General features: G+C 42.3%; 1 protein-coding gene across 3 annotated transcripts in view; it reads left to right on the top strand.

The window, feature by feature from the left end:
- The window catches only part of TULP4 (TUB like protein 4), a 223,667-nt gene that overhangs the window by 174,990 nt on the left and 30,524 nt on the right, over nucleotides 1–18,153 (top strand). For all 3 annotated transcript variants that reach the window (XM_012759592.3, XM_012759593.3, XM_012759594.3), the window contains exon 7: nucleotides 5,392–5,558. In XM_012759592.3, coding sequence (XP_012615046.1) covers nucleotides 5,392–5,558 — 167 coding nt within the window. The remainder of the gene's footprint in view (nucleotides 1–5,391; nucleotides 5,559–18,153) is intronic.

The raw sequence follows: 18,153 nt of genomic DNA, 5'->3' as shown, positions 1-18,153 counted from the left end.
ATAGGAACGCATGAGAGGTGCATGGGGCAGGGAACCCAAAGTAGCCCTTCCAGATGTGAAAATTTTTCCCTTAAGGTTTATTCTAAAGATACAGGCAAATTTAGCATTCTAGTCATTACCTAGCTAGAAGCCTAGATCTAATCTAAAAACTTTAATCGTTTTACACTTGCGCTGGGGGACAGGGTTTTGTACCATGTATTCCTAGTTTCAGAACGTTAGATTAAAATGAAACAGACTGGGTGCCATCCAACAGGTGCTGTAGGGGCAGAGGAAAAGCTTCCCTTCCATCCCCTCTGAGGGCTCCCTGAAACGATGGACACTCTACTGATAAATAGGAGAAAAGATATATAAATTTATTAACATGTGTAAGCACTAGAACCACATAAAATGTGAGACCCACAGGCCAGATGGTTAAAGCTTATATACCCTTTTCATAGGCGAGAGGGAAATGGGGGTGGAGAGAGTAGGCAATTGTGATGTGTAGTAAGTGATTTTTAGGGGAAATGAGTGGACCTAAGAGCCAAACATTAGGATTCTCTTAGAAACGGAATGGGACTGGCAGGTTTGGGGGCGGCGGAGGGCAGAGCTGCGCTGTGAACAGGGCCGGTCTGGTTGTATATAGGAAATCTCCCAGGCAACATCCTAGAGCTGCCCTCAGAACAGATGAAAAGTCTATCTGGAGTGGTTAAATCTTTCCTGGTTATTTGATGAGTTTCCTAGGGAGGGAAGTCTTAAGACAATTGCATTTCTTTTGGAAAGAAATATCCTTAGATAAGGAAATTCCAGAGAGAGTTTCTCTCTGTGCTAGGAAAATAAGGGGGAAATAAGAGAAGATTAGAAAGTCTTTGGTTCTAAGGCAGCTTCTAAGGCCTTTCAGTTTCTTTTAATTCAGAGTGCTCAGCATGCCAGAGCATCGTACTTGGGGGTCTCCTTCTCTGTGTCCCAACGGTGATGTATGTAGGCAATTTCTCTTTTCTGTCTTGGTATCAGAATATTTTAAGGACTCCGTCTTACATGTGGTGTGAGCAGCAGTATTTTTTGTTGTTATTGTTTTTATAATTTATTCTTTATCTGCTACCTATGGGCTATGTTAGTGAATGCTGGGAAGAGATAAACAGAATGCTGTCATTGTTGGCACAGAATGCTGTCATCTGCTCTGTTATAGACAGGTCATTCACTCGTCTCATAGGTGGACTAAAAGGGTCTCAGATACGCTTGGTTTTTCTCTCGTGCTTTCTCAAAGGAAAATCATCAAAGAACTTTTCCAGGGAAGAAAGGTGACTTATGAGATCCTTTCGTTTATCTCCAACATGTAATTTACGTCATGTGCAAAAGAACTTAGAATCCCAAATAGCTCCTAGTCCCGTGACCAGCCCTCTACTGCATCAGGCAGACACTTGGTTTTCACTGCAGATCTGTGTGTGGGGCCAGGGCCAGGCTGGCGGGGTCTGATTTTGTTTTGCGGTGTTGGCTGAAGAAGTTCTGCTGTGGATGAAAATCTGCCGAGTAACTCCACTTTGGGAACTTAAGTGCATCACGCGATAAGTACTGAATTAATTCACTTTACTTGGGATTTTTATCCTTTGTTGTGACTTTGACCCTTTCTTGAGGAAAACAATTCAGTCACGAGTCCAGAAATTCCCTCCCCAAGCCAATTGTGTCCCAGTGGTAAAGCAAACCTCAGAGGTGCTTCTTATCTCCCCCTGCGCTCAAACCCCCTGAGCTTTGTTTGGTTTTGGTTTTTTTTGGGTTTTTTGCAGAATTATTCTCTTTTTATCATTTCGTTGAGCACACTAAGAAAATCAGGCAATTTTTGAGTTGGGGTGGTTTTAGCCCATGGTGTTGTCTGCTCCTGCAGCTGGCCTTGGTACTGATTTGTCACCATTGTCCTCACTGAACACATGCCATTCTTCTCAGGCCTTTCTGTGCTCACTAAACACATGCTACTTTTTTTTTTTTTTAGTTCATTAAAATAACATAAGCTATTGATTGACCATACAGTTGTTCTTTTGAGACACACTTCTTAAAGAAAAATAATTTGTGCCGTGGCAATGGCTCACACCTGTGATCCTAGCACTCTGGGAGGCCGAGGCGGGAGGATTGCTCAAGGTCAGGAGTTCGAAACCAGCTCTGAGCAAGAGCGAGACCCCTTCTCTACTAAAAATAGAGAGAAATAAATTGGCCAACTAAAAAAAAATATGGAGAAAAAATTAGTCAGGCATGATGGCACATTCCTATAGTCCCAGCTACTCGGGAGGCTACTCAGGAGGATTGTTTGAGCCCAGGAGTTTGAGGTTGCTGTGAGCTAGGCTGATGCCACAGCACTCTAGCCTGGGCAACAGAGTGAGACTGTCTAAAAAAAAAAAAAATTTGCCTATTATTTTACCATCACACATTTTGCCAATTAATTTGTTTCTATCTTCCCCCCATGCATGCGCACATGCGTGTGTGCGCGCGAGTACCTAATGACTTATGAAGAGGTAAATCATTGACATGGTAAGCTAAGGGACAGAGGAAGCGTTAGCTGCAATATCTGGTATTTGATAAGAGCACCACTTTTTTCCTATTAAAACTTGGCTGCCTCTTTTTGAACCAGCACTAATACCACACAAGGGGCTTCTTGTTAACACAATAGAATCAAATGTTCATTATCTCTGACTATAAATGACTTTCCAGGCTTTTACCAAAAAAGACCCATAAGACTGTCTGGCTGAAGTAGAATAAGGTACATCTGCTGATTTTCTTTGTGTAAAATATGTAAGAGGCCAAAAACCGAAACATACCCCAAAATCATTGAGAAAAATAGGTGCTTCAGGAGGATGGACGGCTTCTCTGCTTTGGAACTACCTGTATCCCTGCATGGGAAGTGCTAGAGACTCCATGACAAGAGCTTCAGGAAAGGGGGAAGGAGGGCTACGGAATAGAGCATTAGCTGGTTCCTTTTAGGTTGTATTCTAAAACAAATTTTTAGAGATTAGAACATATAAAATTATTACAGAACCTTGGGCAAAGATATTGGGGATTATTTTTTAAAATAAGACAGACATAGTTTTTATAAAAAATTTCTGAAACAGAAAAATTCTGTCCTGACCATAGCAAGACTTTTATGTCCTTTTCTTCATCATAGTAACATCTAGATATCGAATGTATGTTTGCTTTTACTTTCATTTTCCCATTATTTATGAGAATTTTAATCTCCAACCCTAGGAATTCAGCTCCTGGAGGGTACTCACGTACCCTGGGTTGACACTGAACAGTTGAAGGTGGTTCTTCCTCAGTGCTACTCCTGAAGTCTTTGCGTCGGGCTTGTAGGTGACGGCCTGTTTCCCTGGTGACTGGTGTGCCATCCTGCGAGCAGGGCTGGTTTATGCCAAACCTCAGAGGAGCCCACCTCTGTTACTGTATCCCCTGATGCTACTGATTCTATAATCGTCAGAACAAGAAATGGCATTATTTATATGGGATGTACTCTTTTTTAAAAGAGTGACTTGCCTTTGGGGATGACAGCTGTCTCAGTATAACCGCAGCTGTGCTGGAGAAGTCTCAGAGAGTCTGCTCACAAACATTTGGTCTCATTCTTACCTGTCTAGTAAGCAGAGTCCCCCGAGTGCCCAGGGTTTATTTCGTCTGTCCTCGTTTTCTACCTTGTGACACAATTCAAATAATTTTATTTTAAAAATAAATGAAAGAATGGAAGTTACTGACTCACCCACTAACCAAAGCAGGTCAGGTGAGGAGCCTTGGAATTGGTGCTGTCATCTTTATTTCTGCAACATTACAGTGACGTTTCTGTCTTAAGAAACCGTAGACTCTGGCATACTTGTTACTTCTTTGCATGTTGAGGTTAGTGGCCTCTCCTTTTGGTTTCCTTGTGTGCCCAAAGCTGCTGTCAGAGAGGTCATTTCCGTCTCATGATTGTGACCAGGTTTTCCTCAAGGTGGGTCTGGGCGCTGCGTGTCCGAAACACAGTTAGTGTGTGCACACGTCCTCTGGCTCTCCCTCCCGTCTTCACAGAAATACTCACCGGGATGTTTACTGAGTTCTTTTATGTGAGTTTTCATTTCCTGGTTTGTACTTAACTTTATTCATATGTTATTCAAATATGAACTTTATTCATATTTGTACTTAACTTTATTTCTTATTAGAAAAAAACAGGGGATACCCTTTATGGATGCTTTTACTATTCCAGCTTGCTGGCGGTATTTCCATTTTGTGTTTGTCTGTACTGGCTTTGGCTCGGCCCTCTTTGTCCCCTGAGCTTCTGCTCTGTGGCTAACTTTATGAGCAGTTCTACGGAAGAACTTCTTGCCCCAGGGAACAAGCTCCAGTTTTCCAAGGAAATCAAAGAACATCAGTGACCTCAGAATATACTGATGGTGGCGTAAAATGATGACCATACATGAACAAGAGGGATGTTGTGGTCACTTGTGAGCTGATGAAGCTCGGGAACTGCTGAACTCTGGCCCTGGCTGTCAAATCCATGCCCGTGGTGGCAGGGCGTTTTCTTCAGATTCCCTTCAGCGTCTCTGCAAAATGAGCCACTTAGTTCTAGATTTCAGAGATCTCTGTATAAACCAGATTATAGTTTTAGGCTCCTGAGGGAGGAAAAAAAAGTATGCCATAAATCTTACTAGTACTAAGAGCTTCTTTTTTACCAGCAAGAAATAAGTGAAACTCACATTGAGATAAGATAAACCATTTAATAGCCTTTTCTTCTAGGCACTGAATGGCTTGTAGGTGGGCACTGACTCTCCATGTGGAAAGTTCTCTAGCAGTACTATCACCCAGCAGGAGTATTTTTCTTCTTTTCTAAGCCCCCACAAGGTCATCAGATGTCGAATAACAGGGCCCTCTTGTACACGCACGTCCCTTATCTGAGCGTATCTTCCCAGTGGTGCCCAGAGATCAGATGAATAGAAACTTAGGCTTTGCTTTTGATTTACTTTTTACTCTTAGCATTTATAAGTTATCTGAATCATACCTGGGAGTGGAAGACACAGCAGTGGAACGAGCACTTACATCATGTACAGTCATAGGTTTTATTATTTTGCTTTCTCTAAAAATAAGTTGTACAAGCCTCATGGAAGTGATGGTATTGGAGATAGATATTTAACATGCCAGCTTTATTATTCTAAGTTTCTGCCTGATTTAGTTAGGTTTCAGGGGAGCTACAATCCACCATTTATGTAACCAACACCTATTTTTAATAGAGTCTGTATCGTCTTTAGAGAAATAGGTCCTTATTTCCTTCAGAGAACGGGAAAGAGCCACTGTTGTATTCGCTTAGACTCTGTATGTTTTAAAATACTGAAAACAAACAATAGCCTTGCTGAGTGATAGTAGACAAAGTCCCATGTCCTTGTGCTGACCATTTCTTCCTTGGGATTTCAGAGGTTGTGGCCCAGTGGTGCACACAGGGGGACTTACTGGCAGTCGCTGGGATGGAACGGCAGGCCCAGCTTGGTGAGCTTGCCAATGGTCCGCTTCTGAAGAGTGCCATGGTCAAGTTCTACAACGTTCGTGGGGAGCACATCTTCACACTGGACACACTTGTGCAGGTGAGTGCGTCCTAAGACACACCTGTGCAGGTGAGCATGTTCCTAAGAAATAGGTACATTTTCACCATGGCCTGTTTTCAAGAAATGACACTACTATGCTTGTATCCCCCCGCCCCCAAGTTTCTGTTAAATACTCATGAGTAGATTATACTTATCGTAATTATCTTTGCCAAATTTTATTTTAATCTTTTTTTTTTACCTCAATTAAACTGTGGTGTGTAAACTAGGAGAAATAAGGGGAAAAGCAGTTTTTGCTTTTTAACCAGAATGCTTTATTCCATTTACCAGTCAAGTGAGTGGATAGTGAAGCTGAGTGAGCTGATGTTTATCTTCAGTCTGGAGTAGAAACCAGAAACTTTCAGAAGTGAGTGCTGAATCTTCAGGTATTCACTTGTAGGGGAGGAAAAATAATTTTCCCCACTACCCTCTGTGAGTTCTCAGCTGACCATCCCTGTAACAAAAGACAGATTAACAAGAGAAAAACAAAAACGGAAATTTAATGACATGTACACCTCCTGTATACATGGGAGTTAACCCAGAGAAATGAGTAAATCCGTAGAGAGCATCTCAAGAGCTTGTCTTAGACTTAATGCTTAGACTTAAATGCTTTGCTGAAATGTAGAAAGAATGGTATGGCAAACAGCCTAGATTAGAGAAATCTCATAAAACATGGGTGGAGTTTGTTCTGCAGATTGAAGTCCATGCCTGCTCCTTTGATTAAGAGTCTCCAGGCAATTCAGTCATCCTTTTCTACCTGGTGCAAAGATGAAAACATCCCTACAAATGCAGATTTCCTTTATAGATATAAATTTCTCTTACAAAAGGGTAACTTTTCAGAGCTTTCCCTATGTTTGCAGTTTCTCAAAATAACCAGCTCACAACTATCCATATGCCTAGGAGGCATATTTGGTGTGGCTTATTCTGGTCCCCTGCAGTCATATTTGGGGGTGGCATGTCCTAAACCCATCACACTCTGATTTTATGTTAGTTATGTCAGGGATGTACTTTTACATTTTAACTGAATTATTATTAAACAATAAGTTCCAAAAAAAAGCTTAAAAATCTTTAAGAAAGTATGCACAGGTGGGCCCCTTTCTATTTGTTTTTATTTCTCAGAAATCTTTAGACCAGTCCATTTCTGGGTCAGTTGTAGTGGAGGATGAAATTCTCAGCAGAGTGGAACAGAGACAGGTCTGGGAGGGAGTTGACAACTGGTGGAGGTGTTAACAAGCAAGAATCTTCTTACGGCCTAACCTCATGCAGTTCACCAGTGTGGCAGGTGTAACAGATTTGGGGAAACTTATAATTAGATGAAGGTATGAATTATTTAAATATTTAAATATTCTTTTAATTGTGATAAAATACACATAAAATTCATCATCTTAACTATTTTTAAGTGTACAGTTCAGTAGTATTAAGTATATTTGTCAACCTTAAATAATGAGATTCTAAACTATTAAATATAGAGTTGCTAACAGAAAAAACCCAAACTCTATAAAATTATTTAAAGAGTTTTATTCTGAGCCAAATATTGAGTGACCAATGGCCTTCTTGGCCTACACCCAAGAAGCCTTGAGTAGCTGGTCCTGAGGGGGTGGGGGGGGTTACAGTTGGTTTTATACATTTTAGGGAGACAGGAATTGCAGGTAAAATCATACATCGATACATAGAAAGTATACATTGATTTAGCCCAAAAAGGTGGGACACCTCAGAGTGGGAGCTTATGGGTTATAGATGGGTTCAGAGATTCTTTGATTTGTAATTGGCTAAAGAAATAAAGCTTTGTCTAAAGACTTGGAGTCAGTAGAAAGGAATGCTTCAGTACAAGCCATAATATATTCAAAGTGATCCGTTAAGCAAATTGATGGCCTGTAGGTGTGACTTCACCTTTACTTTGCATGGCCTTGGTTCTAGTTTGCAATTAGTCTAAACACCAAAAGGGAGGAATAAGGGGATGGTGCAACCTCCCTTCCCTTCATGGCTGGGAACTCAGTTTTAAGGTTTTTCTGAGGTCCCTTTGGCCAATGGGGGAGGGAGGTTGTTCCATCAACAGGGTTTGGGGGGGCCTTAGGATTTTAATTTATAGAGATTTTTGATCACAAAACTTGAGGATGACCATCTGGCAGACACCGACTCCAGACAAATGGAGTCAGCATTCCAAAATGGAGACATTAAGGTTTCACATCCATAGACAGAGACAGAGAAATTTTAGCAGGATTACAGCATTTTCCTTATGAGACTAGTGCATATGTTACAATGATTTGACTAGTTACAGAATGCTACATTCCAAGGAAGATTACTTTATTACTCCATGAAGAGGGGCAGTGATCTGAGGGGGTCTTATTCCGGCAACATTTGATCATAATTATTTACAGGGGAGAAAAAGGCAGAAGTTGCAGCTGCAGGCCACTTGACTCAGGCTGCATAGCCACGTTCTTCTCAAGGCTCAAGGAATAATTTAAAGTTTCTAACAGCTTTAGGTTTGAATTATTTCAAGTTTGAATTATTTAATTTCATATATTATTGTGCAACCAATCTCCAGAACTTTCTCATATCGCAGAACTAAAACTCTGTAGCCTTTATACAACAACTGCCTGTTTCCCTCCTCCCCAGTCTGTGGCAATCACCATTCTACTATCTTTTTCTAGGAGTTTGTCTCTACAAACCTTATATAAATGAAATTATACAATATTTCTCTTTTTGTGACTGGCTTATTTCATTAGCATAATTTCCTCAAGGTTCATTCATGTTGTAGCATGTCTCAGAATTTTTTTCTTTGTAAAGCTGAAAAATATTTTATGGTATGTATATACCACATTTTGTTTACCATTCATTGATGGACACTTAGGTTCCTTCCATCTTTTTTTTTTTTTTTTTTTTTTTTTTGAGACAGAGTCTCACTTTGTTGTCCAGGCTAGAGTGAGTGCCGTGGCGTCAGCCTAGCTCACAGCAACCTCACACTCCTGGGCTCGAGCGATCCTTCTGTCTCAGCCTCCCGAGTAGCTGGGACTACAGGCATGCGCCACCATGCCCGGCTAATTTTTTTTATATACATATCAGTTGGCCAATTAATTTCTTTCTATTTATAGTAGAGACGGGGTCTCGCTCTTGCTCAGGCTGGTTTCGAACTCCTGACCTCGAGCAATCCGCCCGCCTCGGCCTCCCAGAGAGCTAGGATTACAGGCGTGAGCCACCGCGCCCGGCCCCTTCCATCTTTTGACTGTTGTGAATTATGCCGCTATGAACATGGGTGTACAGATAGCTCTTTGAGACCCTGATTTTAATTATTTTGGATATGTGCCCAGAAGTGGAATTGCTAGATCATATGGTAATTCTGTTTTTAATTTTGTGAGGAACTGTCATATTCTTTGCATAGCAGAGCTGTACCATTTTACATTCTTACCAACATTGCACAGGGATTCTAGTTTCTCCATGTCCTCACTAACACTTGCTATTTTCTGTGGTCTTTTTCCTAGAAACCATGCTGTTAGGTGTGAAGTGGTATCTCATTGTGGTTTTTATCTGCCTTTTCCTAAAGATTAATGATGTTGAGCACCTCCTCATAGACTTACTGGCCATTTATCTTCTTTGGAGAATTGTCTATTTAAGTCCTTTGCCCATTTTTCAATCAGGTTGTTTTTTGTGTTATAGGATTTAAATAGATCTTTTGATAGTGTAATATCTTCTTGGGCAAATAAGTGTATTCGTTCACTCATTCAAGCATTCAGCACACATATTTCGAGGGGCTATTGTGCGGCTGGCACTAAGCTTTAAGCCACTGGTATTTTGGAGCTGAACAAGGAAGAGACAATTCATGCCATGCCTCTTGGCAACTCAGAAGCTAGTTAAGGAAGACAAACAATCATAAAGGAATGCTTTAAATTTTGAAGTAGAACTGTTTACCTGGTACTGTGATAACTTGGGGAAAAGAAGTCTTACACCTGCTATTTGTGGGTATTTTTTCAGCTCTGCCTAGTCTCTCCTTTGATCTCACTCAGCATTCCTCAAGCAATTTCAACCATTCCTACAGTTTTAATTATTATCTTTCTAAAGGTCTGAAGCCTAGGAAAGAGACCTGGGTAGATCCAACTGTCTACTTCACAAACCCATTAGCCATCTCATAAGCCTTGTAAATTCAACATGCTCATACCTCAGAATAATCCACCACGAAAATACACTCGTCCAGGTCGTGGCCCATCCATCTGTCAGCTGCTCAAGCCAGAAGCCATAGTCAGCCTTGACTCTTTTTCTGGGCCATTTCTTTATCCACAGAATCCCAATGGGTATTTTTATCTCCCAAATATCTAAGTGTCTACATCCTTTTGTCTACATTAGCCACCACCTTAGTCCAAGCCACCCTCATCTCACGTGCTGTGTTTGAGCCATACCTTTCCCTTCCAAATTATTCTTCACTTTGCAGCCCCAGTCATTTTTGTAAAACCACAAGTAAGATCAGTAGCTTCTTACAGTCTGTAAGATAAAGTAAAAAAAAAAAAAAAAATCTATTGATCCTTAAAGGGACCACCATAAGCTAGCCCTCCATCCTCTGTAGAATTAGATCTCATTCTCCCATCCTCTGTAGAATTAGGTCTCCATTCTCCTCTGACCCTGCCTTTCTGGACTTTTCTCTTCCTCAGTTATATACTAGGTGCCTACTCTTCCAGGCTTTGCACCATGCTTATGACAGTCTCTGGCTCATGGTAGACTCTTGGCAAATACTAGTTGAATTAATTAATGAGCCTGAGGATTGCCCATCTTATTGCTGTGCATTGCTTGGTAAGTTATGTAATTCCCAGGGATCAGATAACTTAAAATTATTTGCCATTTGTTTCTCTTGGTTTCTTTAGTTACTGGCAATTGTAGCATGGTTTCTTAAAAAAAAAAAAAAGAAAGAAAAAGAAAAAAAACTAATAAAAATTACTTTTAGAAATAGAATATAGTTTGACTACAGCATGAGTTATATGAAGGGCAACAACAGGAAATAAGACTAGAAAAGTGCTTTAGGACCAAATGTATCAGTTCTCAAATGTGTCTCAGTCTGTTTGGGCTACTGTAATAAAATACCTTAGACTAAGTGAGTTATAAATAATAGAAATTTATTTCTCACAGTTCTAGAGTCTGGGAAGTCCAAGATCAAGGCTGGGGTAGATTTAGTGTCAGGTGAGTTGTCACTGACTGCCCCATAGGTGGCGCTTTGTCCTTTCGTCCTCACAAGGTGTCAGAGAGCAAAGCGTGAGGCACTTCCCTTCAACCTCTTTTATAAGGACACTAATACCATCCTTGAGGGTGGAACCCTCATGACTTATCACTTCCCAAAAGGCCCCACCTTAAAACCACCACAATGGGGTTTAGGTTTCAACAAGAACTTGGGAGGTTCACTTCCAGACCATAGCACTAGCCAGATGTTTAGACGTCATACGAGCAAGGGAGAGGCAAGGCAGCCCTTTGGGAAGTGATCCAGCAGTGTTGCCATAATCCCAGCCTGAAAGAATGGGGAAGGCAAACGAGGACAGTGAAAATAGAGTGGAGGAGACAGGATCAGAGCTATGATAGGGATTTGGCTCCTTGAAGCCCAGGAGAAGGATGCCAGTAGCAGTAAAAGCAGATGATTTTAGTGACAAGTCCCAGCCACAGGTCTGGGTGTGGAAGGCAGTAGGAAATGTGGGACTGGAACTCAGGCAAGAGATAGGGTTGAAGATGAAGATTTGGAATCATTTGTGTAGAGGCCGTAGTTGGAGAAATGAGATTGTATTAAATGCTTGAGGGAATGACTAGAGAGAAAGGAGACATGAGGAAAGCGCCAAGCATAAAACTTTGGATGGTAGCATAATAGCCTTCACTTAGCACACAGCAGAAGGAAGAAGGAGCAGCTGGAAGAGGAACATCATAAAGAACTGTTAAAGGAAACATGTCAAGAAAGACAATGACAGTTGGATGCAGACATGAAAAATTGGATTTGGAGGCTTTAAAGCCAAAAATGGTCTCAGTAGAATAGTGATGAGAGTCACATTGTAAAAGGTTCATTCATTCCGTCAGTCTTTATTGAGCCATCTGTGTGCCGAGTATTGGTCCGGGTGCTGGAGGTGAAGCTGCAACAGCCAACATCAAGACTTAGTGACAAGGCAGCTAGTAGAGAAGTTGAGGCAGCGAATACAAGTGACTATGGACAGGGTGTACGGAAGGCAACGAGAAGGTGGTAACCTGAGATGAAGAGACTGTGTGTATAAGCAAATAATAAAGCTTTGGGGCAAAAAAAGAAATAAGCAAAAGAATGAACAGCATGGAGTAAGGGCCCGGTGCAGGTTGGAAGCTGTGGGTTTGGGCATAGTGGGGAGGTTACTCAGAAAGAGAGATGCAGGAGGGAGAGATGGAAGAAAGAGACAAAGGATCTTTAGGGAAAGGAGGGAGCCAAAGCACATGTTTTAGGACCACCTCTATCTTCTCAGCCAACTAAAGGCAGGATGGAAAGCATGGGGGAGACTTGGCATCAGGGCTGTGGGGCGCCACGCATAAGCCGTTGGAGATACTAAGCTGAAATGGGGCCCCAGCTGGAGCTAGATGGCATGATGTTAGAGAGAGAGTCAATGCTGTCCACACCTTCACTACAATCCTAGAGTCAGAAGCAATACAGATGGCCTAAAATTAGGAATTGGGAAGGTTAGTGTAGCAAAAAGACCTCCAACGTGGAAGGAACCTAGGGAACTGCTGAGGATATTATGGAAATGGGCAGCCATGAAACCTGGCTGGCTGGATACTCCATGACCTGAGGCTGGGAAGCATGAAGTCATGAAAAGATGTGTTTAGGAGGAAGTGATAAAAACAGAATGGGAAGTTGCAGTTGGATAGATTTTAAATTCCTGTTTTAGAAGTGAAGTTGTTCTAAATGAGCCCAGGAAAGAGCTAGAGTAGGATAGAGTTGAGGCCGTTAGTGTGGGGCCAGGGTATATGGCAAAACAAGCATAGATATTAGAGTCCCTGTGGATTTAGGATGGAAGGTGAGATTACCTTGATTACAGTCATGGCCCCACTGCTGTGCATTGCCTGGAACACAGTAGATGCCAAGTAAATACTTTTTGGTGGGTCTATGAGTGGACTGGTGCCAACATGGGCTTTCTTTAGTCCTTCTGTTGCCTGTTGGAGCTAGGAGGCCATGTGCCCTTCGTGATCAGACCTGGTGCTGGTGTTCCATCTCTGGCCAACTGAGTGGCAGGGAGGAAAGGATGGGAATTTTCAGCCCTTTCTGAGTTCATAAGGCTTTTGTGTTTATTAGAATATTTGTGAATTCAAGTGCTGAAACACACACCAAATGTAGTCAGCATTGTCCATGGTTGTCTGACTGAGAGCCTCTTCCTTCCTGAGTCCTGTCCCCTCAGCAGAGAATGTCCCTGCCTATCATTTTAGTTCAGGAGGTCATCCTCTTCAGTGCCAGCTCAGTCACACTTTAAAAAAAATCTGCCCAATAGATTGCAGCCCCTCTTTGTGAACACTTGGGGCTCATAATACTTCTGGCAAGTATTAGACTTTTCAATTTGTCTTATTTTCTTGAAGCCAGAGACCATGTTTCCTTCATTTTTCTGACTTTCACTGTGCCTAGAACATAGTAGAGGGTTGATGGCCGAAACTGTTGCAGACATTCTCATCAGTTACACGTGAGACTAACACAGGTCTCAAATTTAAACTATTTGGACTCAAGAGATAAGAGAGGGGGCTTGACTGATCTTCCTTTGGGGAAAAATATTCCTACAGTGTCTCAGCATTTTAATAAATTATTGATTCTTTCTTCATTTGAGGGTCCATTTCAACCATTGAAAAAATTGCCTCAATAATATGAAGTCAAATAATGATGCCATTGAAAATCACATACAATATTAATTATATTTAGCACTAAGTTAACTCATCTGTAATGACTCTAAAATCACATGTGATCTATGCTGTGCTATTCAAGGAGTCTAAAGGCAGGGACATTTTTTTAGCGGAAGGAAGTTAGGCAATTTATTGGTCTGCTTATAAAAAGAACTAAATATAATTTAGATTGGATAATTTATTTCCAAGTTAATTAAATTGTAGGTTATCTCACACAAAGCCGTTGTCTGGTACAGACTTGCAGCAGCATCAGCTTTAAAATTGATTTTCTTGATTTACTTGTAACAGCAATGCCCGTGGCTGAAGCTCTTATAAGAAAATGTACTATAATTTATTTTCCTTTCCGTCCTACATGTTGTAATTTAAAATGCGGTAACTTATCTCATTAGCTGTGCTTCTCTATATGTACTTGCATATCTGAAAATCTGCTAACAGATTTTGCATTAACACTACTGACTAAAGTTTACAGACTTTAGTAATTTGGGCCTGGGTTTTTTTGTTTTGTTTTATGGACTTCTGGCATTAAAGGCAAGTTTTATAATGGGTAGTCACCCTATATTCTGTAAGGTTTGGTTGTTGATATGCATTATTTGGGTAAAAAAATTGGGAGAGGAGGAGGAAGAAGATAGATATGGGAATTGAAAAGTCGAATAAGTGATTGCATTTATGGACGTGGACTTCTATACTCTCCAAGGAGAATCTTATGGCAAAAATACTTTTGTGTCCTTTTATTGAGTAGCACACTGTTCTCACGAAGCTGCCATGGTTGTGCTTTTCCCATTATTTGCTGTAAATAGGTTAGAACATCCTACGTGGGTGTTACCTGCTTACAATATACGAGAATGGTTGTGTTCATTTAAAACTGAGATATGGCTCACTGAAACCTGAGCTAGCTTTTATTACCACAACTTAGTTGGTGACCAAATCGTTATAACTGTCTGTGGCTCCAGCCAGCACAGTTTGACGATGACTGATCACCTACTTGGTCTGTTTTAAAGTGAACTGTTTTGCACATGCTTGTACAAACATGACACATCCCCCCCCTCTTAGGTGCATTTCCTCTAAAACAGAGATCCCCGTCTTCCTCAGGGGACCTGCAGAAAGGAGGAACCAAGCGTGGGAAAGGAAGGCTGAGGGAACCGTCTGGCCTTTGTGGGAGTCTGACTGCAGGTGGCCAGGTAGCCAGTCCTCAGCCTGGCCTGGCCAGCTGGAAGCTTGTGCTCCAGCCACCTTTCTTTCCCTGTCTGGGGCCGGCCAGCATGGCTGGTTTTGACCCTTTTGTTACCTGTTGACTTAATCCTGCTTAAAAAGCTTGTCCTTAATAGGTAAAGGACATCTGCTTTTTGTTCCTTTTACATTTTTAGAGGGCTCCATTCAACTTGCTGCTGTATACAAAAATAATAATACAGTGAGGAAGCTGCTCAGTTCCAATTAAAAAACAAGTGTCCCCAGCTTAGGCCTCTGCTCAGACTACATCCTCATGCAGCCTTCCCTGCTCTCTTCTGCTTCAAGTGACCCTGGCTCTTTTTCCAGCCTTCTACCTAACTCTATTTTCATTTCATAGGGTTTTCACTACCTGACATTATTAGATAGTCCCTGTCAAAGATACTGAGATACAGCCGAGTATCCCTTATCCAAAATGCTTGGGACCAGAAGCATTTGGGATTTCAGATATTCTTCAGGTTTTGGAATATTTGCAGTATACTGGGTGAGCATCCTACACCCCTCATACCTAGCATGTATCTGGCACCTGGTATACATTTAGCAGATATTTATTGCATGATTGATTAGCACCTCAGTGGATGAGTAAATGGCTGGCTGGAGGCCTGGCGAGCCTCGTGTGGTGGCAGGAGGTGAGGTGCTGGAGTGAGGAGCTGGGACGGGGCCTGGCAGATGTGTTCCCTGTCGTGGTGGCAGGCAAGTGAGGCAGAGCCCACGACCTCTGTTCCTTCTCGGGGAGATGCTGGAGAGGAACGGCTCAGCCACGCACCTCCAAACCACACCACGAGGGCCACGGCCTCTCCGGCTGAGCGCTGGCTCCATCAGACCATTCGCACATGTCCTGAAATGCAGCTCCGATCTAGACGTGCAAAACATACAAACCTCCTTACGCAAATTAAGATTTGAGTGTCATCAACTTCACAGTTGCAGCCATCGGTTCTAAAAATAGTCATTTTGTGTGATTTGAGGAAAAGATTAAGTTCGCAGACTTACAGCTGAGTTCTCCCCAGCAGACAGCAGCTGGTCAAACAAAAGCATGAGTCTGTGAAAGCTGCACGTGCGGCCCCTGTGCGTCCTGGGGTTCACTGGAACTGACGTTTGGGGTGTTTCTCTTCTGCCACTGCTCGTCCCGGTGGGTGGGGCTTCCTAGGGAGAGGGTGCTCTGGGCGGTGTGTGGGCACGCAGGCTGTGCCCAGCGGGGCTGAACCCAGAGGACGGACCCAGAGGACGGAGGGACCGAAATCGATAATTGTGAGGCATCCAGATCAAGATTAGCGTTGGTGAATGCCCCACACCCATGCCTGTGGGCATGTGCAGCCCCCTGTTTGACTCTTGTTCTTTCCAAAACGGCAGAGCATTTGTAGCGAGACTCGCATAGGCTGCAGTACCAGTAAACAGCACAAGAAAAAGTAGCACCACCTGGTAATGTGATTTTAAAAAAGAAAGATGACTTAATAGAAAGGGACTTTCTATGGCCTTATGCAGACTTACAGGCCCTGAGAGGGCATGGCCCTGTCGCCTGGCCTCTGACTAAATGGTCTTCATTTTCGCAGCCATTCGTTTTCCCCACATCAGTGATAACTTTACCATCTTCATACAACAGGGGCCATTTTCATTATCTGTCATTTCTTCTCCATTTTCCCAATACAGCTGTAAAAATTATTGTGGCAAAGGTACCAGCATTTATTTTGCTACTTTACCATCTTATATGGACTTTATACTATAAAAACTAAATCAAATCAGTGTATCCGCCTGCCGAATAAACTATCACTGACTTGGACAAGTAAGTGAGTGTTGCACCCCAAATTAATTATTGTGAATTCCTGCTGGTATTCTTGTCCTGCTCTTAGGAGAGGGGATTTCCTGGTAATGTTGCTCCAGATAATTATTCCTTTGAGACCCTGCAGGTACCACTTCTCCAGGCTAAATAATTTCATCTCTTTTCTCCTGGGTACTAGTTTTCATTCCTTTAACCTTCCAAGTCCTCTCACCCCTACTTGGCTGAGAATTCTGTCTGTATCAGTGTGATGCTGGTTTGAAGTAGCACCACCCCCCGCCCCTTCCATGTACGCTGTTCAGTGTTCATCTGACAACTCTACCTTGCTGATCACCTGTGGCTTCTTCTCTGCCACGATGAGTCATCCAGGTCAGTATTCATTTGCCATATGCAGCCCATTTCTTCTCTTGTCTACTTGCCTTTTCTGTAGATATGTTTGCTTAGTTTCTGAGTAAAATAGCCTTGACCAAATGGACAAGGGAGAATTTGGGTTCATTACTTTGTTACTGACAGGTAGTTAAATTTTTCAGTGGGGCGTTACATAGTCTCTAGGCTGTTGTATCGACATTATGACACTTCAGAGAGGCAGCACCTTGGAGTAAGATAAGTACCATGGAGCTGGGGTTAGGGGGCAAGACCACAGCTTTTCTGCCAGTGACTAGCTGTGAGGAGGCTACCTAGCCTCTCTTAGCCTCGTGTGTTAAATGAGAATAATGATACCTGTGCTATAGAGTTAAGAGGATCGAGTGAGGTAATATATGTGAGCACTTATTGTGCTCCTGGAATGTAGTAAATTTTTCAGACATGGTTATTTTTGTCATGATGGGTGGTGATTATACATGTAAATGTCACAGATGATTTTCATCCAGTCTGAAAGTCTGCATAAGTGGTTTAAGTTCTTGGTGCAAAGGTGTAAGAGATATACATACTTACAATGATAATTTTATATAAAATATATTGCCACCTGCTCTGCAGAGTTTAGTGTTTCCCCAAAAATAAGACCTACCCATAAAATAAGCCCTAGCAGGATTTCTAAGCATTTGCGCAATATAAGCCCTACCCCGAAAATAATACCCAGCGATGGGCGTGGCTACGCAGCATATCTGCACAACCCATGCATTTTGTCACAGAGCGGTAAAGAAGATGAGCAGCCCTTCTCATCTGCCCCATCGTGACAGCTACTATCCCAGAGGTGACCGGAAAGGTGCAGGCAACCCCAACAACAAGGTCGGCTCCCCCTGGCAGGTCCCGGCCATCCTGTGCGTGCTGCAAGCTGAGCCTTTGAGGGGAAAATAACACATCCCCTGAAAATAAGCCCTAGGGTGTCTTCTTGAGGAAAAATAAATATAAGACCCTGTCTTATTTTCAGGGAAACACGGTAGTTACTATGAAAAACAGAACTTGGAGGACGGAGCAGGAGGATAAATCTAGAGTGTCTGAGTTGTAACCATTGGCAGAGCAGGTAGCGGGGCTGAAGAGAAGTAGAAAATCAGAGGAAGGAAGTGTCTGGTGTTCTGTAGCCAGCAGGAACCAGTCAGGTTGTGCTGATTGGAAACTGCTTTTCATGACTTGAGCCCTGAGTTGTGAATATTGTCTTAGGGGTCCAGGGATAAAGGGCCAGCAGTGTACCTTTAGGATGAAGCATGATTTGGCTACTAACAGAGCCTCTGTCCTATCCTGCACTCCTGGGGGCTGATCATACCAGAGAAATTTTTGTGTGTATTTTTTAATGTG

The sequence above is a fragment of the Microcebus murinus genome, chromosome 5 (assembly GCF_040939455.1).
Source record: "Microcebus murinus isolate Inina chromosome 5, M.murinus_Inina_mat1.0, whole genome shotgun sequence".
Lineage (NCBI taxonomy): Eukaryota > Metazoa > Chordata > Mammalia > Primates > Cheirogaleidae > Microcebus > Microcebus murinus.
This window is presented reverse-complemented; position numbering and strand designations above follow the sequence as displayed.